Here is a 21,284-nt window from a genome sequence, read left to right on the forward strand (position 1 = left end):
AGGCTGTTTATTCTGTGCCCTATCAGTCATCTGGTCCAACATCTACCCCCTCGGTTTCTGGCATTATAAGTGACAATGTAAAAAGTCTAAATCTTGTTGCTGATGGTCTCATTGGAAGTTAGTGGTATTCATTTTCAACCTGTTTGAAAGCCATTTGAAAACTCTGCACAGAGGCCTTAGATAGCTGGTTGTCTTTCTAATCTTAATTTGGTGTGCAAGTTAAGTCAAATTTGCTCATTATGATGGTACAAGATATGGCTGAGGCTTATGGGACTTTTAGTGGTTTGCAGCTAATTGGGTACAAACTCCAGAACCAAACAAATGGTGATGTAAAAAGAAGGTATACCCAAAGTGGAGCATGAAAGTTAGTTATAACTTGCATGGTACTGCATTCAATATTTGTCATTCAAGACAATAAATGGCAACCACCTGATAGAAGAATGCTAGTACACATGACTAAGAGAAAAACAACTGTTTGGAATTGTATAGTGATTAAAAAACACCAGTCAAAATGAATCACATTTATTTCAGCATGAGCAGGAAAAAATATTTTATTTCAATATAGACAACACAGCATAGTCCTGATTTTTCTCTGACTCTATGAAGGCAAACTACTCAGTCACTAATAAAGCTTTGCCCAGTTGAATAAAGAAACTATAAAGTGGCGGAAAATGGCCATGCTTGCTATTATTTTCTTTGCCATTATCTCAAGATCAGAAGCGAACTATTCTAAAATAAGCTTTTTAACGTTTATCAAAAATATCAAGCCATCATTACAAGAGACAAGTTTGTCCTGCTACTTGTGTTTATCAGGGATCAAATGCCATGCCAGCATGCATAAAACAACTGTAGCAACAGATTCAAGCTAAACATGTTGGATTAAGGAGTACACATTAATGATCAATGCATGACTGAATCACTGTTTAGTTATGAATCCTCTCCAACTGTTTTAAATCTGATGTGATCACTTGAACCAGACACTATTTAAAGTTCTTATTCATCCTGTGATCTTTAGAAGGTTGAAGCCATTTTCTGGGGATGAATTGTCTCATTACCTCAAGAAATCAAGCATTTGTTTTTCTCCATTTAACAAAATAGAATAGCCTGCAATCAAGCGGGGGAAAAAAGCCTTGTAATCTTGAGAAACAAATTTGTTTACTTGTGATCTGGAGGTAACAGCATGTTTAAAAAAGTAATTACAAGCATGGCTGTTCTCAGCTTCAATAAACAAAGAGATTAGGAACTAAGTTAATGAAATTGCAAAACCATCAAAAATCAACATGGATTAGTCAAGGGTTCATTCACTTGGGTTTTAGGTTTACTCAATAATTAAAGGTACCTGAACTTATGGGATTCAAGTAAGGGTCCCTTCATATGACAAAAAACACTAGAATTTTAACACACGCCTCTGGCACTAAAAACATGTAACAGCACATAGACAATGAACAACAGGAGTATATTAGGACCGCCCCTGTATCAGTCTTCTATATTCAATACATTGTATTGCCATCTGACCCTGAGACTCTTAACTCCAAACATCATCTCTCCGGCTGTCACAGCTGTGATCTAGCAGCCGCACTGCAGCTGCAAGTCCAACAGAAATCTTGCGAATAAAAGAATACTGTACATCCATTTTTGTATGAATTTGTCGTGTAAATACAAAAAGCACAGGGACCTGGACGACATGTTGCTCTCAGTAGGTTTCCTTTAGTATTTTGTGTCCAACAAACCAAAAAGAAAAAAACAAAACAAACTGCTTGGAAAGATAAAGCAAAGTTAGTTTTCATAACCGTGTTAGGATAAATATTAAACTTCAATCAGTGCAAATGCACTGCATACAGCTCACACAGCAAAAAGTATTCCTCCATGTCTTTGTTAAAACAGCATTGTGCACTACTGAGAACATTTTTCCAACATACAGCATGAAAAGTAGATTTAGTTATGATGCATACTGGTTTATCCATAACAAGTGGATACAGGAAGGATCAACCTAAACACAAACTACCTTACCTGAAGTAGTTCAGAGTAAACTAAAAATACTAAGGCTCATTTAGCCTCCATGTGGACAAATAATCAATATTATAAAACATATTTTCCTTTTACAATAGCTGCATCACCTCTGTTTAGTCCTGATATAGGCCCCTGCATTTATCATGGAAAATTAAGCTGTACATTTGAACCAAAAACAGGCAGTTTTTAAGGAGCACAAGACGCCATATCACATAATTCTGAGTAACTTAACATGCATCTGTAGAGATTTATATATCCTGTATATTCACAGCTATCTAAAGGATGTGTAATAAATCATACACTTGTTTAAGTGTAGGTGTGCTATATTCAGAAAAAAAAGAAAGCAATTAACTCCTTCCCCGTTTCACTGTACACAGGGACACCGTTTTTCGGAAACACTTGACATCCTAAAGTGCACCGCACTGTATTTCACAATGCGTTCTATGTTACAGTTTAATGGAGACACTTCCTAAGTTCAAAATTACGAGAAACCACTTTGCATTTTACCTCATATATTACCTCTTGTTGCTGCTAAGATTGAGATGTTTTATGTCAAAACACCAAGGCCTTATTAAAAATGAACACAGCAGTCTGCCCAGCAATAATTCACTGTGCTATTGTACCCATGCATAACATGCGCATAGTATTTGAAGAATTTCAACATAGATGATCAGAGCTCTAAGTTAACTTGTTTGAATACTGATGGATTTGGTGATTTTGTAGTTGATGCATGGAGAAAATCTGAAAGTCACCTAGCTGTGTCAATCTGGCAGTTAATGTTATTTCACAACTTATTAGCTATTCACTCGGTGAACCTCAGTGGCAAAATCAGCAAACTGCTGAAGAAGGTGAAAAATGGAAGGACAGAGAAAAGGAGGTAGAAAACTGAAGTGACCATGGGGAGTACTTGTGATAATGTAAAGCTGGATGGCTGGATGGACGGATGGTTGGCTAGGTGGATGGCTGGATGGCTGGATGGACGAATTGAAAACCTTATGGTCCTATCGATAATTTCATTGTAATTCCATTGTTTATTATCTGTCCTTATAGCTACGCTTATTAACAAACGTGTGACAACAATAAACTTGGACCCCTTCAGAAAGTTTGTGTGAAATTATGAGATTACGTGCACAGTTTGAGGGACTTTTTAGCCTCTTTGCTGTCCTTTCCTCTACATTCTTCTTCTTCCCCCCTCTCTCTTACAGCAGCAGGGTGACACAGTGACAGCTGAATCACATCAGATACCAAGCAGCCAATCCGGCCAGAGCAGCAAACCATGTGGCAAACAGGACCTGTCCCGTTGGGTGTCGGAGTACAGCCATGGCGAGCTGACAGGCGTATGCTGATCCACCGGATGCAGCTGTGACACAAAACCGGCAGAAAATGCAAACACTTAAAACTTCCACCATAAGATTAAAATTGCTTATCTCTTAGTTTATTATAATTGCAGAGTAAAAGCATACCCATTTTGGCATTATAGTAGGGACACTTGTTGATGTCTCCGCCCATTTCTCCATGGACAGGCATACCAGCATCCAAAACCTCCTCCTTGATGGATTTACCCATCTCCTCTAGCTCATCAAACACCTAAAAACAGAACACAAGAGGAAATCAAGTCGTCACTTAGTCAGTGTCCTGGATATTGTTACTGTATTGTGCAACCAGACAGTTATGTCCTTTCCTGGCCAATCAAGCAAAGTTGATGACTAAAATCTCACACTTTTGATCCAAATCACAGGGGCTGTGATGTTTCACATTGTTCACAAGGGTTCATTAGCACACCCATTGATGATAGCACAAAGGGTATTCCATGAGACACATTCCTATTGTCAGACCATTATACAGTATCATAATGCTCAAACCTTTATCAAGTCAATGTACAAACCTCTTTCCCCAGATGTGTTAGCCCTCAGTACAACAGACCTTTAATATTACCTCTGGAATCTTACCTCCATGTTGAAATGAAAAGCCTTGACAGCCTCGTCCACCAGCTTCTTCCTTGTTTCCGTGTCCAGTTCAAGCTCGTTCATCCGACTGCGGTACAGCTGCTTAAATGCTTTGGCACTATGAATGGCATCAAACTGATAGAACTCCAGGCCCTCGCCTGTGGGCGGCAGCTTCAAGGCTCTCTGGGCCACTTTTTTCAGCACCTGGCCCCCTGAAAGGTCCCCCATGTAGCGGGTGTAGGCATGGGCTACCAGAAGCACTGGGTCCTCTTGCCCGACCTGATGAATACGGTCCACATACTGCTGGGTGGCCTGGGAGCATTTAACCTGGCTCTGCCAGTCAGGGCCGTAAAAGTACTCGAGGTCACGAGCCAGGGCCTCATGGCGGTGCAGCTCTGTGGGAAAATACAGAGGGGCAAAGTGGGGGTGGTCTTTGTTTCTTTCAATCTCCTCCTCCATGGCGGCATAAGTATAATAGAGAGCAACAGCACCAAGCTGAAAAAACAAGAATGAGAAGATGAAAATAACATGCTCTGCTCCTTTTTCCAGGTACCTATTGTAATTGTATGCAACAGTGAATTGTTTAATATGTATTCCTTAACTGCAGACTGACCTTGAAGAGCTCTTTTCGGATACGTCCCCTGAGAAAATCTTTCACAAACTGGGTGTTCTCAGCCTTCTCATGAACCTCTTTCGTCCCTGCTGCCAGCATCTCTGACAGATCCTCAGGACTGAGAAGGAAAAAAAGTGTGCTCACCTGAACCACAAAAACAAGATTAACATCAAGATAGTGATGTTGGAAGAGTTACCTGAGTTTTTCTTCTTTTTCCACATACACAGGCCCAGATCCATTGGACACAGTGGCTGTTGTCTCTATCTTCTCTGCTGACATTTTTGTTCCTGTTGGTCAGCAAGGTTGGCCTAGAGTCAGTGAGAGACATCACAGTGGGTTTTATATTTACATTGTAGACCATGAGTCATACTTGAGATTCACCAAATCACATGTATGTTGCTTAGCCTTGAAAGATCCATGTCTATTACCTATATCTTTAACAGCTGTATAAAGGTGTCATTTGAGCTGATAACTTATCTTCTTTCTTCATATTGGTAATTGAACAAGGGAACAATGTCAGGCTTCAGTGTCCCCTGTGTTTCTAGTGGCTGTACAACAACCTTATCACACACAGGAGTGTCATGTATACTATGGTTTATAATCATATCATATACACTTGTCCTCAGAATTATTCATACCCTTGTGATTTTTTATTTTTGTGATGAAACTAATGCATTTTTTTCAAGTTTGTTTATGAATTATATGTGACCAACAAGTGAAAGAATGACAACAATATACAATTCAAGAACATCTTCATTTCATGGGTATTTTATTGATGGATTACCAAAAAATGCTATGTTCAAAATTATTCATACCCTAATCAAATGTCTTTCTTTAATAGTCAATAGCATAGCCTTGTACGTGTCCACAAGCTTCCTGCATGTCTTCTGTGGAATGTTGGCCCACTCTTCATTGGCAAAGGCCTCAAGCTGGGTCAGGTTGGTCGGTTTCCTAGCCATCACTCTGGTCTTCAAGTCTCGCCACAAGTTCTCGATCAGATTCAGGTCAGGACTCTGACTTGGCCATTCTAGGACGTTGACATCATTGTCCTTGAACCATTTCTTCACTAACTTGGCAGTGTGTTTAGGATCATTGTCATGCTGGTACGTCCAGTTGTGGCCGAGCTGGAGTTTCTCAGCAGATTCCTTCACGTTTTCATCAAGGATCCTGATGTAATCCTCCTTTTTCATGATTCCTTGGACCTTGACAAAGTTCCCTGTGCCACTGGAAGAGAAGCATCCCCATAACATTATGCTTCCACCACCATGCTTGATGGTGGGGACAGTGTTCTTCGGCTTGTATGCCTCTCCTTTCTTCCTCCAGACATATTGGGCATCCATATGGCCAAATAACTCCAACTTTGTCTCATCAGACCACAGGATGGTTGACCAAAAGTTAGGATCTTGCTTCAGATGACCTCTAGCAAAGGCCAGGTGAGCCTCCACATGTTTTTTCCTGAGCAGCGGTGTCTTCCGAGGCCTACGTCCATGGAGACCTCCTCTGTGCAAGACTCGCTCGAAGGTGGACCGTGACACCTTCGTCCCTGCCTGGTCAAGCGTTTCCATTAGGGTCTTAGTTGTGGTCCGGGGGTTGTTGTTGACCTCTCGACATATTTTTCTGGCAAGTTTGGGGGACACCTTACGCTTCCTGCCACGCCCGCTGAGGTTTTTAACAGTGTTAAACCTCTTGTGCTTGTTGATTATGCTCGGGACTGTTGCCACAGGGACATCAAACTGCTTTGAAATGGCCTTGTAACCCTTTCCTTTACTGTGGACACACACGAGACATTGACGCAGGTCCTCACTGAGCTCCTTCTTCTTGACCATGATGACCAAAAATTGAGTATGACCAAAACACTCTTCCTCTATTTATACTCTTCTGGAAAGATGCTAATTTTTTTTTATCATTGTTTAACATTTTGTCAACAAAAAAGGTATTTATTCCATTGTGACATCATGAAATAACTTTAGGACAAAGATTAACACATTTGGGACATTTTGTTGAGATATTGTCAGGGGTATGAATAATTTTGAACATAGCATTTTTTGGTAATCCATCAATAAAATACCCATGAAATGAAGTTGTTCATGAACTGTGTATTGTTGTCATTCTTTCACTTGTTGGTCACATATAATTCATAAACAAACTTGAAAAAAATGCATTAGTTTCATCACAAAAATAAAAAAATCACAAAATTAACAAGGGTATGAATAATTCTGAGGACAAGTGTATATAACTTGTATAGTGTGAAAGAGAGTCCATTGCAGAATATAATGTGTCAGAGTTTGTTGGCTTTCAAAGTCATCAATTTAGTCTCTGCATTATTCAACCATTCAAAATACAGCAGTCATTTAAAATTCCTCTAATGATGTTATGATAGTTTTATACTTCTAGCAACACATTACAGGTAAGCAAGCAGTGTATAGCTCCTATTTAGCCTTACCCAAGAAACAGCAGAGGTCTGGAAAAGGGGAAGCTGATATCACCACTCTCTTATTCAGTGTAGTTGTTGTCCCTGAGATGATGGTCAAAGGTAAGATGACTTCTTCGTGTTATTACAGCTCATTGAAGACTTCGACCTGGTTTGTTGCGAAGAGAAGATGGGCAACGTGAGATTGAAAGCTGATACAACCAGACAAGAGATGGCCTGCCTGCTGTCAGCGGTGCACAGACGCAGCCAAACAAAAAGCACCTGCAACAACAAATCACAGGCCTTCTGGCGTTTACCAGGAGTCCGATAAAGTAACTGGAAGATTGATAGAGGATGTTGTTTAAGGGGATACAATTCCCTTCAATGTAACACTCTGATCAATAATTGACCTCTCATCGGGAGACGAATAAACCAACTGCTTACTACATCTGTCATTAGCACCCATAGACTGTTTAGCACCATTAAACTTGCTGGGAGCAACACTTTGACAACAAGAGCTAACTTTGCTGGATAACGCTAACTAGCTGAGTTTGCTAATAGCTAGCTAGCATTTCAACAAGCTAACAAACCTAACATTTGGCGAGCAGCAGTACAGTACGTTGTAGGGTCAACACGTTTATTCTTCTAGCTAGTTCACCTTCACGGGATACAAAGCTTTGGTATTATGTTGACAAGACAAACCTTCAGTCCGCTGCTGTGCTTGTTAACTACAAACAATCATAGGACGAGGACAGAGCTGCACGTACAACTCCGCCCCCAATCGGCTTCTCGCATGCTGCATTCAAGTGCCCTCGGATCGTTCCATTTCAAGAGTTGTTATTCCGACTTCTTTAAAACAATTAGGACTCTGCTGAAACGTGTTGTCTTTTGTTTCTCAGAACTGATCTTATCTAATTCAAGGAATACGGAAGAGGACTAGGGCCACTGAAAAAAATATTAAGGTCAAATTTTTTTGAATTATTATTATTCTGAGAAAAAAGTCAGAATTCTGACTTTAATCTCAGAATTCTGACTTTTTTTCTCAGAAGAATAATAGTAATAATAATACAAATTTGACCTTGTTTTTTCCCCCAGTGGCCCTAATCCTCTTCTGTAATACAACTTATATTATATTATGACAAATACAATTGTTAAGAATTATTATTGGCATATTAAGATAAGTATTGGAAAATTGACAGAATAATTTTCAATCAATGACTTATGGAGAAAATAACCTAACATCAGTAATTAGTAGTAATAATAATTTAATTACATATCAACAAGCCAACATTAACCTCAGCACTCCATGTTTAAGTGTCACATAATGTAAATCCTTCCAACTCAGCAAGTCAGGTTCCAGCATTTTCTCTGGCTTTTCTTGTTTTTTCAACTCCTTGCCCCCTTCACCCTTTTTTCCGATCAGTGTCGATATTTTCCGATTATTCTGACACCATTTGAATACACATGCAGTTAGTCAGATGTTTCCCCACAGGAAGTGCTGAGAAGACAGTGGTGAAGTGGGTGAAGTAGTCAGGAGGTAGTTGACGCATATCAAACAACAATTATGGAAAGCCGTTTGAGCATTTATTCAATATCTTTGATATCAAGGGTCAGTTTCCTGCACTAGTAAGGTCTAGTTAAACTAGTTAACAAGTTGAATGTTGAACCCTTTCTAGTTGACGAGTAGACAGCAATGTATAAGCGTTTTTGCACTTGATATCGTTTGTATCACTGATATACCAGATATCCTCGATATCAACGATATCAGTGATATCAACACACAAAAATGCTACTAATGGAATGGAATGGAGTAGAATGGAATGGAACGGAGCAGAATGGAATGGAATGAAGTAGAATGGAATTGAGTAGAATGGAATGGAATAGAATGGAATGGAGTAGAAGACTGGAATTGAATGGAGTAGAACAGAATGGAATGGAGTAGAATGGAATGGAATGGAATAGAGTACAATTGAATGGAATTGAGTAGAATGGAATGGAAGGGAATGGAATTGAGTAGAATGGAATGGAGTAGAATGGAATGGAATGGAACGGAACTGAATGCAGTAGAATGGAATGGAATGGTGTAGAATGGAATAGAAATGAATTGAATAGATTGGAATGGAATAGAATGGAAAGGAAAGGAATGGAATGGAATGGAATGGAGTGGAATGGAATGGAGTGGAGTGGAATGCATTGGAATGGAGTAGAATGGAATGGAATGGAGTAGAGTGGAATGGAGTAGAATGGAATGGAATTAAATGGAACGGAGTAGAATTCATTGGAGTAGAATTGAATGAAATGGAACAAAATGGAATTGATTGGAATAGAATGGAATGGATGGAATAGAATGGAGTAGAATAGAATAGAATAGAATGGAGTGGAATGGATTGGAATAGAATGGAATGGAATTGAGTAGAATGGATTGGATTGGAATAGAATGGAGTAGAATTGAATTGAATGGAATGGAGTAGAATAGATTGGAATGGAATAGAATGGAGTAGAATGAGATATAATGGAATGGAGTATAATAGATTGGAATGGAACAGAATGGACTCGAATGGAGTAGAATAGATTGGAATGGAATGGAATGGAGTAGACTAGAATGGAATGGAATGTGGTTGAATGGATTGGAATGGAATGGAGTGGAATGGAATGGAATGGAATGGAGTGCAATGCATTGGGATGGAAAGAAATGGAATGGATTAGAATGAAATGGAATGGAATGGAACGGAATTGAGTGTAATGGAGTGTAATACATTGGAATGGAGTGGAATGGAGTGGAATGGAGTGGAATGGAGTGGAATGGAGTGGAATGCATTGGAATGGAAAGGAATGGAAAGGATTAGAATGAAACGGAATGGAATGGATTAGAATGAAACGGAATGGAATGGAAAGGAATGGAATGGAAAGGAATGAAATGGATTAGAATGAAACGGAATGGAATGGAAAGGAATGGAATGGATTAGAATGAAACGGGATGGAATGGAATGGAGTGGAGTGGAGTGGAATTAAATGGAATGGAGTGGAAGGGAATGGAATGGAGTGGAATTAAATGGAATGGAGTGTAAGGGAATGGAATGGAGTGGAATGGAGTGGAATGGAGTGGAATTGAATGGAATGGAGTAGAATGGAACGGAATGGAATGGAGTAGAATGGAACGGAATGGAATGGAGTAGAATTTCAAGTCCTAAGGAAAGTGGCCTCTACTCCAATGCTGTTTTTTTGGAAAGAGGTTGGATCCACAATCCAAGGATTTTTTTGTGTCCCAATGTGGAGTGTTACTGTGAGCATCTGCCTGCACATAGGTAAGGCCTCATTTAATGATTTTCAGCTCTTTCTCCTCAATCAGAGTCATATCCTTCCCTCCAGGCTGATAGTTACCACAATGATATTCTCCACTCTTCGGTTCACATGCTGTGTATAAGGAGAATAAATCAGGGGTCTTGGTATGTGGAGGAAGGATTCAGATCTTCAATGAGGACAAAACAGCAGTACCAATCCTACCTTACGAGTCATGGATATCCACACTTCTTGCTTAGGAGGCCCACAGCTCAAACCATGAGGAAATAGCCGGAACGCTGTTACGGATGAGGGAAAAGGCCTGGGTAGTGAGAGTCCAGAGATTGGCCCAAAAAGTTCTTGACAGCTGTGTGACATGCAGAAAAGCCAGAGCAAGGAAGTGTAAGCAAATCATGGGTGACCTTCCATCAGAGCAGGTAAATCCAGCAAAACCGTTTGAATACACAATTATAGATCTCAGCACACACATTTCCTCAGCTTTGACTGAACTCCCCTCATGTCACAAAACATGACTGTTGCTGTACAGTCTGATGGTTCGAGTTCAAATCCCATAGCGACTTTGAGTATTAAGAAAAGCGCTATATAAATCCTATGAATTATTATTATTATAGGAGCTTCAAATGTGAGATGAAAAAGAAACAGTTTCAGGGGGTGGGGTTCAAATCCCACTAGTGGCTTCAAATGTGAGATTAAAACAAAACAGTTTCCTCAATGTGGTTGAGCTATTCTTTTAAACAACTAAAACAAATTGGTGGAATGAAAAGACCGAAAAATGCAATCACTGTCAGGCAGCTCTGTGGTGTTGTGGATATAACTGCTGCCTTTCTATGTAAGGATCCTGGGTTTAATGAAAAGACCTACAAAGGTAAGTTAATTGAAGCAGCCCTGTGGTGTTGAGGATAGGCGACATGATGTTGTGTTTTCTGTAATGTCCTGTTTTGTGAAATGTTGTGTTTTCCGAATTGTTCTTGTGTTTTCTGTAATGTCGTCTTTTTTTGTAAAAATGTTATTTTGTTTTCTTAATTGTTCTTGTGTTTTCTGTAATGTGTTTTCTGTAATGTTGTGTTTTGCCCTTCATATTCTCGAAAGGGAATCCATAATTTTGTTTTTTTGTGTTAAATTTTGAACATCGATTTTATCTCAGAAATGTAATCTTAAAGTCTTAAAGCCTTAATATTTACTCTGTGATCATTTGTCTTACTCTTTGTTATCCCATAAAATGACCACCTCCTGCTCTTTACGGCCTCCCTGGAATTACTGGAAATGTGTTGCTCTTTTTCAAGCACCAAACAAAACTGTGCAATTATGTTTGATTCAGGATAATCATGTCATTATTGTGGCAACCTGGTCCTTTTTAGAGGAATATAAAGTGACCCAGGGTCAGTCTGCCCTCACTAATCTCCTTTCCACAGGGCTACCTGAGCACAACATCAACAAATCTGAAGCTCTAACGGACAGACTCTGTTGCTCATGGAAACCTCAGCAGACACATCTGTCAACACAAGGCTCATACACAACATATACTTGCAATTTTTTGTGATTTTTAAGCCAATTAATAACAAGTTTAAGCTACTTGTAATCTTAAGGTCATGAAATATGATTGGTGTAAGGAATATGCATGAGGTGTTGGCAGGGAGTGACTTTATGAGAGTTATTTTGAATGTTTTATGAATGTTGAACCTTTCTCTATGCCAGTCCGGCTCAAGATGCTGAATGAACAGCTGAAATTTTGAACCGTTACATTAAATGCAGATATGAGACTAATTAGTACTAATCTCCTGGATAGGGATGGGACTTAATACGATTTTATTAATACCAATTTGTCATTGAAAGATGACAGTGCAGACAAAGTGAGGTGTTAAGCATCTGATTTAAAACAGGCTGACAGTCTACAATGTTTACAGAAAAAGCTGTGCAATTGCAGTAAATGCTTAAACAGGAGTTTGTCATGATTTTTGCAGGTGTTTTTGCCGCGTGATTCATGCGTGTTGTTTATGAAATGCGTATGAGATGGTTGTTTGGACATGAGCAGATTTATCCATCAGTGTATGATTGTTTTTAGGATGTATTTGTCAGCCTGTTTGATCTCTGCGTGTGACGAATTTGTCTGTCTGTGTATGCATATGGAGAGAGGGAAATTGCATGTGTGTGTATGTGTGACTGTCAGAGCCTGTCATTATTGTCTGGCAGCCTACTGCAGTGTCAGATGCTTGGTTGGCGGGGCAGCTGAGTACCTCCTCTTGCTCTGCTACTAAGCCACAGGAGGCTGATTGAGGGGGGTGAGCTAACATGATGATTCACTTGTCTCCAATGGTGCCAGCAAGCTGTTGCCATTACATTAAAATGTTTTTGGAGATGCTTCTGTGGCATCAGTGCTGTTCAATAATAAAGGGGGGGGGGGGGGGGGGGGGGGGGGGCTATGGTAAAAAAAAACTCAGACGGAACAAGGCAAACTCAGTTTATTCGTCTTGGTTTCTTATTTTACATTTAAGAGATTAAAACGACACTTCAGAATTGAGATACATGCTCAGCAAATTATCTTTTTACTTCATTATGCAGGCATTTTGTTTTGTTTAGTATTCTGATATGTTGAGGGTACCCTTGTGTGATTCAGAATTATCAAGGCCTTGACAAATGTCAACTATTAAAGGTAAAGCTTGAATAAACTCACGTTAAAAGAAATGCAGCATGAGGTCAGCAGTCTTCGCAACAGCTCAGCACAATGGAAATTGTTGCTCAAATAACCTCAGAACAAATCTCCATATCTGTTTTACATCGATAAGAATTCAAAATAACTATCAAAAAGAAATTTTTTTTAGCCTGTTATACAGTTGGAACAAAGCAATATCACCTGTGTCTAATTCGCATTACAATGGACTGCAAGATTGTTTATGTAATTTGTTCCACTTTGGCTTTCTGCTGCACGTCAAATTGTCTGGAGTGTTGAAGGTTTATGAATCAGATTAATTTTAGATGAAAATAGAAAAGAAAAGAAAATGTTCCAATAAAAGTGAGGCCATCCAGACTCAGATAAGCAAGACTAATTCAAAAGCAGATTGTCATGTTGAAAAAAGATATTCAGGCTTTTGACAGTAAGAAAATAGTTGAAATGGTTCCTTTGTAGCTATCCTAGGTATCATTACTTACTGATAAAATGCTACACCTATCTCAGGTATAGACAAAGCAGTTTAAATAACTGATCCTCATAATAGCTATTACTGGATTCCTGCAAACATAGTTTGGCCCTATCTAATCTGGGACAAAACATGTACAGCACAAAAATTGATGTATTAATATTATTGATGGGGTATTGTTCCAGTTTGATGTACCAGTAAGCTACTGCACAATATCTGGGATCTGGCACAGCGGAAGGTAATATAATCATCATCATGTTCTTCATCACAACTGTGCTTCATAACAAAGTTGTGAGACATTTCATGTAAAATAATCATAAATTCTTCCATTTGTCTCTTAATAAACATGAAAACAGAGGTTACAGTTAGGTCACACATTATAGAAAATTCAGAATAAAACTGATAAATGTTATGGAATCTATCGCATTGCTGCTTGATGTCACTCCAGATAATGGCACAACAAAGGCATATCTGATGCCATTCTTTTGCCTGCGCATAGACAACAGGAGGCTCTGACCTACTGTATGGAAACTAAACTCATGTGCACAACATGCTGGGTATTGGCTTTTCCTGGTAGCAAACATAGCCAAAAAATAATTAGGTTAAGAAAGAGGGAAATACACAAAGGCTATGAAACATTTACTCTCAAATGTTTCACAGTCTCTCTTTAGTAGATACACAAAGGCTACAGAACAAAAAAACTAAGCCCTTTTTCTTTCCTTTTAATCTGATTATCACGTCAAGGTTTAGTGATTCCTTTCTCTCATAAGTGCATGTTTATAAAGGATTTTAAAATTATACTTGATGACATTTAATAAGATTTAACGGCTTAATCTGTTTTTTCTTTAGGCCATGTTGTGCATAATGTGTAAATATAGCACAGTCCATGGTGGCAACATGAAGCAGGAAAGCAGCGTCCTTGGTAGCGATGACAATTCTCGCGAGAAGTAAGAACTGCAGTGGTGATAAGTTAAAACATTTTCAATCTTGTTAAGCTAATTAACTCATCAGATACGGTAGTACTTTGCTGACCCATTTTAGACGTGTTTCTGTTCGATGCTAAATTCACGTATACCCTCACGTCACTGCTCTACAGTGACCTTTTTATTTTATTTTTACCAGAAAGGGGAAATGTGACTTCCGCATCCGTTAAATTGTGTTTCGCGGGTCAGCACGAAAAGGATATTTTAAAACGAATATGCCAACCAGCTCAACTCACTGCGTATTTGTGGAAAATTGTCATCGTTTTAAACTTATGTTCACGTTAACTAATTGTTTATAACACGAGTTGTACTGCATGTTAGAAGTTGTAATGGCGGTGCGACTTCCAGCACCACACGTAAGCATGTCCCTGCTGTCTGTAGTCGAGCAAAGTATCAAGTTCTGCAAAGCCGAACAAGCGAAGATCAATAACACCATTCAACTCTACAGAGAGTTATTGCAGACCCTGTAAGTACTGTACACGAGCTGTTGAGGCTGTTTCTACGGTGAAGTTATCATTATTCATTTGGGTCAATCGTGTCTTGTTAATGGGATATTGTTACATGTTATGGACCAAGAACTACACGAGAAATGAATTATTACATACTGCTAGTATTTGCTGTCACATAAATTTGCTTGAAAACTTGTTTTTGGGCTATGCCGTGCTTTAAATCCGTATGATTAAGTTGTGTATCAGTACCACATGGCCCCCATCCGGCGCTGTGGCTTAGTTGGTTAAAGCGCCTGTCTAGTAAACAGGAGATCCTGGGTTCGAATCCCAGCAGTGCCTTTTTGTTAGCATTTCTTAGTTACCAAAGTTGCAGGACCTTTATGTGAGGTGCTATTTAAATATAATTTTCATTTTCCAGCACAGGAAAATGTATGATCACATGCATGGCACAAATAACATTAGCCTCAAAAACAGACAGCATGTTCTTTCATTCAATGGCAGAATGTATCTTGATTGTAGAACTTGGTCTTCATTAGCAGGAAAATGAAAAATCCCACTGCACTTTAATACAATAGTGCAACTTAAATTTATAAATGAAAATTTCACAGATTTTGAAAATGAATGTATTATTAAACATTACTGTGTCACTTTTTGTGTAATTGTGATGCTCTTGGTTATTTTAAAGTTTATTCATGTGACATGTATTCTTTGCAGAACACCACAACCAAACATGGAGGAGTCAGTCTGTGCAGAGGATGTTGCTCCTGGTAAACAAATAAGTATTAACAAGTTTAATTTGTGGGTGTTTTTTTCGGATAATGCAGCTATGGGTATAGCGATAAGAACAGAAATGCAATAATCTGACTTCTCCTTTTTTAGTAGTTCACCTTTTTTTGTTTGATGCCTCCCAGGTCTTTTTTAGTTGTACTACTTCTGAATGTTGTAAATGAATTGGGAGTGTTCTTCCTACTGTCTTGTTTAAGTCTGTGTGCTAATGTGGCCTGGGGATGATGTTTCTGAAGGAACATTCAAGTTAAATGCTAAATATCGAAGTATCAAGGATGTAACTGCATTTTTGCACACTGCTATCTTCAGACACAGATACCTCACCAGGGGAGAGAGAAGACATAGAATTGCTGGAGAGAGCCCTGGAAAAAGCCCTTCAGGTCCGCACTGGCACTGGATCGTCTAAAAAGGACTCCAACAGAAACCAAGTACCCGCACATCTAAAGGAACCAGCCACTACTGTTGTCACATTTAAGGAGAGAAAGCAGACATCTGCAGCCTCCAAAGTAAATCAAACCACCAGATCAACCTCTAAATCTGCCAGTCTTGACAGGAAAGAGTACAAAAAGCCTGGCATGTCACTGTCCACAAGCAAGGCATCGAGGCAATTGCAGCAAGGTGCCACAGCGTCTGGCTCTCTTTGTCAGGGTCAGTTAAATACTTCGTCTCTCCCCTATAAAAAACAAACTATAAGCAACGTGCTGAGTGGCAGCAACATTGGCAAGCTGAAGCCATGTCCACTCCCTCTTCAAATGACACAGTGTCTGTTTCACATACAGGGGAGTCTATAACTCCCAGGATGCCACCACAGAATTGGTATGACCATGACAAAAACCATACTTTGCACTTTTGTTTTCTTTTTTGTTTCACAGAAATGTTTATTGACACACTTTTGTTTTCTGTACCGTTGTAATCTTTCTTTGTACTTTTGCTTCTTTTGTAGGATAGCTTGTGATCAAGCTGCAAAGTGGAAGTCCCTACGGGGCAAACAAAACAGGTGGCTTAAAGGAGTCTGTTAACTCTGCAACTGATTCTAAAGCGTCTCTTTGAGCACTGAGTTTCATTTTCTACATTATCTTTAGGTTGTGGGACAAAGTTACAGCTGTACAGAGGAAACCTGTGCCTGGGAGGAGTCACTTCATGGAGAGAATGAGAGCTACGGTATCCTTCCTTTTCCTAGTAAAGCCCATTGGAAAGCCTCACACATGTTTTCCATGCTGTGTAATGTTGAATTTGGAGAAGGCTTTCCACTGATTTCCATTGCCCAACTATGAAAAAATTTCAATTGTCACACTTTCATTTTTCACAGTCTTGTACCCAGCATGCTGTCCTTGACCCTGTCTTTCTGACCTCTCTCTAGTTCCCCGAGGACTGGCCACGCAGCTGCCCAGATCAGACCAGGGCTCGGCTCAACAGACTGACACACCAAGGGCTTGAACTGACCCAGCAATGCTATATGAAGGAGATTCAGGCCAAACAGACCCCTGAAGCAGCAACAACAGATTTGGGTAAATACCCATGACACAATAACATACATTTAGGACTGGGGGAATTTTGAAGAAAGAAGAAGATTGATGAAACAAGTGTGTGGGTGTGCAAATGATAGTTTGGGAGGAATCTTCACGTGGTGTTGGTAGGGAGTGACTTTGTGAGAGTTATTTTGAATGTTTATGAATGTTCAACCTTTCTCTATGTCAAGATGCTGAATGAACAGTCATCATAATGAATGCAGATATGAGACTAATTTGCACTTATCTCCAGTAGGGATGGGACTTGATACAATTTTATTGATACCAATTCATTATGGAGTCCCTCATCAGTTCATGTGGATTTGCACAGCATTCAAGCTTTGTGCTAATATTAACATAGGTTAGGATATATGTATCTCCACTGCTCTGCTGAGATGAGGGAGCACTTGTTGACCGGTGTTTCAATCTAAAGAGTTGACCCTGTTAACTTGTGACTTTCACCTAAATGCATGTTTGGTTGTCGTAATTTCAACAGCTATTGAAAACTTCTGTAGAGCGTCAAACACATGGCATTCCTGATATTGAATGCCATACTGTGTTGACAAGTGGTTCAACTCGTTGCTGGTGTTTCCGCCAAGTGGCAACCTCCGGCCGCGAGAATTGGAGCCAATGCGGAAGTGTTAAAAACTGCAGTTCATGGAGTGTCCGCTTGAGGTTGGCTCTGGAAGTACCGGAAACCACATACACACAAATTCAAAAAAGCCGATCTTTACAACAAATATAAACATGTTTACAGGCTGGTACATAAATGTAGTACTGTAGTTTGGATTGCTTATTTCTCGATTATTTCTCGATCGGCACACACTGTACACAGCAATTTCGAAGATATTATGATTACGAGTTTTCCATTATGAGAGGCAGAGCTGACTTGGTTGACAGGCGGGAACACTGTAGCTGTTGGCTAGGAGGCTAAAGGCCTGCCTCTTTACATTCAACATTTCCAATATGGCTCCTGCCGACGATTGGCTTCAAAACAGCGCTTCAGAAACAGATGGGTGACGTCACAGATACTACGTCCATTATTTATACAGTCTATGGTTTCCACCCTTGCTTGAAATAGGACAGCAACAGGCACAAACAATTTGAGTAAAGCCACACTTTCGACAACTTCTGTCACCTGTCCACCATGATTACTTCCTCGACTCCTTGGTTGTTGTTGCGCTGACTGCCTCTCGCGATGCGTCAGGTCATTGTTTTGCAAGGCACACGGAACTAAGTGTAGGGCATGGATAAGGAAACCATTAAGCATCATGGCAAACACTGTTGATGGTGTGAACTAGTTGGAATAGTGCCTCATCTGGAACCGGCTATCCATTCCAATCCCTAATCTCCTGTGAAAATGTTGTCAATGTTTTTTTTGTTGTCTATTTGAAAACAGGTGATAAGAGAAAGAAGTATGTCTCCAGTCTTCCTCAGGAACAGATGCAGATGACAGCAGCAGAGCTCCACAATTGTGCAGACCAAACAAAAAAAGGTACCCAGCTTCACCATAACTTTACTTTGAGTTGTAAACAATTTTCGACTAGACAAATGAAAAAATTATATGTGGTAATAAGCAAAGAAAGTAATAATAATTACATAATGAAATGGTTTCTATTCAGCAGTTAAGACTTGCTTTATGAAGAAGATACCATGTGAGAAATCACGACCCCATTTTGGACTCAGCCGTGTTTGAATTAAGATGTCTGGGTGTCGAGGTATCACTCACTTAGTACCTACAGTATGTAACAGGGTATTATTTCCATTGCCTCCAATGATAGAATTATAATGAAACTGAATGCCTAGAGATTTTCCATTCAAACCACTCAAATGACAGTAGAGCGTTTTGTTTATGTTTACCACTTCTAGCTCCAGTGCAGCTCAAGTATGTTGCTAAATCCAGTGTGAGAGAAAACAATCCGGTCTTTTGTAGCCCCGTTCCCAGTCTTCACATTTTTATGACAGTTACATCCCATCTTACTTCTCACATCCACAGCTCAACAAGTGTTTCATTTCAGAGTACGTTGCTTTTCAGATGGGAATAAATTGTTTGTTGAGTTTTAACAGCATTTTAAAAATGATTGTGATGAATGTGGCGCGCTAACGAGCTAATGCAGCCTCTCCGTCTCAGCGCATGGAAAATGAAAACAGAGCTGCAGTGACACCTCAGTGCCAGATCAGTACTTTCCTTTGCCTCGACATATCCCCCGCCCTGTGACGATGGGGTTTAAAGCTGTCTTTCCTGACGTGGCTAGGCAAGGTCCTAGCTATTTAAAGCTGAGGCAGCAGAGCAGGAAAACGTTTTAGGGTACGGTAGCTCACGCTCACGCTCTAAAAATAACCGTTTTCCATCAGAGTGGGAAGCATGGGATCGATGGAGGCCGGAGGGAGGTTGTCTTTGCCCCACTGGGGCAAATGGTGTGTTGGGAGATGTGATAATTGCACCCCTGCCCCTGACTGTAACCTACACATCAGAGGCTGAGCTCAAAGAGTTGGAGCAGCTGAGAATCAGAGTTGCTCTGCTACAACAAGACATTAAACTAGAGCAGGTAAGAGATGTGTGCTTTAACTGTCTGATGAAATAACCGTTGCAGATACCTAAATGCGTGACTGTTCCTTTAAAAAAAGTTGTGACTACAATGGAATGATGTGCTTAAGTCTACTTTTCTATGTGACAGGGTCTGTTGGACACTATAAACCCTCGGCTATTGTCCACAGTACCTGGGCCTGGATGTCCAAACATCAGCATGCTAAGAGACATGTACTCCCTGCTGGGGGAGGGAGGGGAGCGTTTCCCTTCAATAGTGCTCGACTCGGAGCCTGACTGACATTGATTCACCAGTTTACTAGTTTACTTACAGTTTACTAAGTGCTGCTTCTGCTTCCATTTGCACAGAGAAGAGAAATAAGATATTACAAACACTTCTAAGTAAATGCAATCCAGCGCAACATTGTGCAGTCTCCAACCCAGTCTCCGACCCCCCTGTCACCTTCAACACAACATGAATATTGTGAATTCTGAGAGACCTTTAAATTTAATCTGAACTGAGTATGTGTATTTTGTGGGATTTCATTTTTATTGTTTTCAAAGATATGCTGCACGATGAAATATCAGCTGTATAAGATAGGACAAGGCATATCATAGAGCAAAACAAACAACATAATAAATAAAAGAAGGTATGGAGACACCCACCCCACCTCAAAATAGATCTCTGTATGATTTCAATAGAGAATATGTATTCCAAGTAATAAAGGAGGTAAATGGTGATATTAACAACATTAGTAATATGAATATAAATAAAGTAGCAACAACAATAAAAGGGAAACTGAGTATGGACTGAATATGCGAATTGAATAAACTGGTTAGTTTCTATTCATCCAAATCAAGATGAATTTGTGATAAGTAATTGTTTCAGAATGCTGTGGCTATTGTGACAGAATGCTATTTATTTAAACTGTCTAATAACCTGTGTGGGATTTTTTAAACGTCGATCAAGCATTTCTCCATTCTGACTGTAGCATGCTGTTGGTACATATTTGTGAAATGGTTTCCTGTGAAAATTGTGAAATTAAGAAAATGTTTGCATTTTTATTAATTAAAAATCCAACTTTTCACCCAAATCTTGGGACATGTTTTCACTGACAATTCATTTATAAATGACATACATCTGCATAAAATCCCACAATTTCAAGTGATAACACAGTAAAAGTGTGTAACTCCAGTCAGCCTTCCCATAAATATGTAAATGTGTCCACAGCTTTTCTTATTTCTATACTAGTTTAATGATCTGTTGCAGATAAATGACAGTTGTGCTGTAACAACCCTGACGTCTGAAGCTCTCAAAACACTGACTTCACCAACAGGTGGCACTCAACCAACAGAACAAGTGACCACAGTAAACAGCAGCAGGTGACTAATGAAAATCAATTTGAGGAAATGTAAACATTTTTGGTTGGGTTAAATCGTTGGTGTTAAAATACATGAAGAAGCATGACTTTTTCATCAAATATGAAAAGTCATGGTTACCAATAAGTGTTTTTTGTGGCTGCTTGTCTGTGGCTTTAAGTGATTCTAAGGAACAAAGGCAATGTTTCGTCATATTTTTAATCTGTTTTTCACTGGAAGCAGCAGGGAGGCTATGAAT

The 21,284-nt window shown here is 39.6% G+C and overlaps 2 protein-coding genes and 1 non-coding gene across 7 annotated transcripts; 2 read left to right on the forward strand and 1 right to left on the reverse strand.

The window, feature by feature from the left end:
* Positions 1-506: 506 nt before the first annotated feature.
* On the reverse strand, positions 507-7,790 carry hmox2b (heme oxygenase 2b). Of its 5 annotated transcripts, none has more exons than XM_034710891.1 (7): positions 7,682-7,790; positions 7,013-7,148; positions 4,766-4,856; positions 4,570-4,687; positions 3,960-4,451; positions 3,474-3,597; positions 507-3,370 (listed from the first exon to the last, which is right to left on the reverse strand). In XM_034710891.1, exons 3-7 carry the CDS (start codon positions 4,846-4,848, stop codon positions 3,243-3,245), a joined length of 945 nt encoding a protein of 314 aa, XP_034566782.1. In that variant the 5' UTR covers positions 4,849-4,856; positions 7,013-7,148; positions 7,682-7,790; the 3' UTR covers positions 507-3,242. The 5 variants fall into 5 exon arrangements, with proteins under 5 accessions (XP_034566782.1, XP_034566778.1, XP_034566780.1 ...); XM_034710887.1 differs by having other exon boundaries at positions 4,766-4,877; XM_034710889.1 differs by having other exon boundaries at positions 4,766-4,877; positions 7,013-7,261; positions 7,682-7,782.
* Positions 7,791-14,344: 6,554 nt separating this feature from the next.
* LOC117832809 lies at positions 14,345-20,760 on the forward strand. Its single transcript, XM_034712091.1, is given in 10 exon segments — positions 14,345-14,862; positions 15,560-15,612; positions 15,941-16,351; positions 16,354-16,447; positions 16,575-16,628; positions 16,714-16,792; positions 16,992-17,139; positions 18,539-18,634; positions 19,495-19,688; positions 19,818-20,760. Coding segments are annotated over 10 exon segments (1,431 nt in total). The 5' UTR covers positions 14,345-14,710; the 3' UTR covers positions 19,968-20,760.
* Positions 15,111-15,184, forward strand: trnat-agu. Its single transcript has one exon. It is a non-coding gene; the product is annotated as a tRNA-Thr (tRNA).
* Positions 20,761-21,284: the final 524 nt, after the last annotated feature.

The sequence above is a fragment of the Notolabrus celidotus genome, chromosome 20 (assembly GCF_009762535.1).
Source record: "Notolabrus celidotus isolate fNotCel1 chromosome 20, fNotCel1.pri, whole genome shotgun sequence".
In the NCBI taxonomy this organism is placed as follows: Eukaryota; Metazoa; Chordata; class Actinopteri; order Labriformes; family Labridae; genus Notolabrus; species Notolabrus celidotus.

Excerpts from the sequence above, each read along its gene's own strand:
- hmox2b (XM_034710891.1), bottom strand. The coding sequence starts at position 4,848 with ATGTCAGCAGAGAAGATAGAGACAACAGCCACTGTGTCCAATGGATCT. Across the intron at positions 4,688-4,765 it reads GAAAAAGAAGAAAAACTCAG|TCCTGAGGATCTGTCAGAGA; the intron begins GTAACTCTTCCA and ends TTTCCTTCTCAG. Across the intron at positions 4,452-4,569 it reads TCCGAAAAGAGCTCTTCAAG|CTTGGTGCTGTTGCTCTCTA; the intron begins GTCAGTCTGCAG and ends TTGTTTTTTCAG.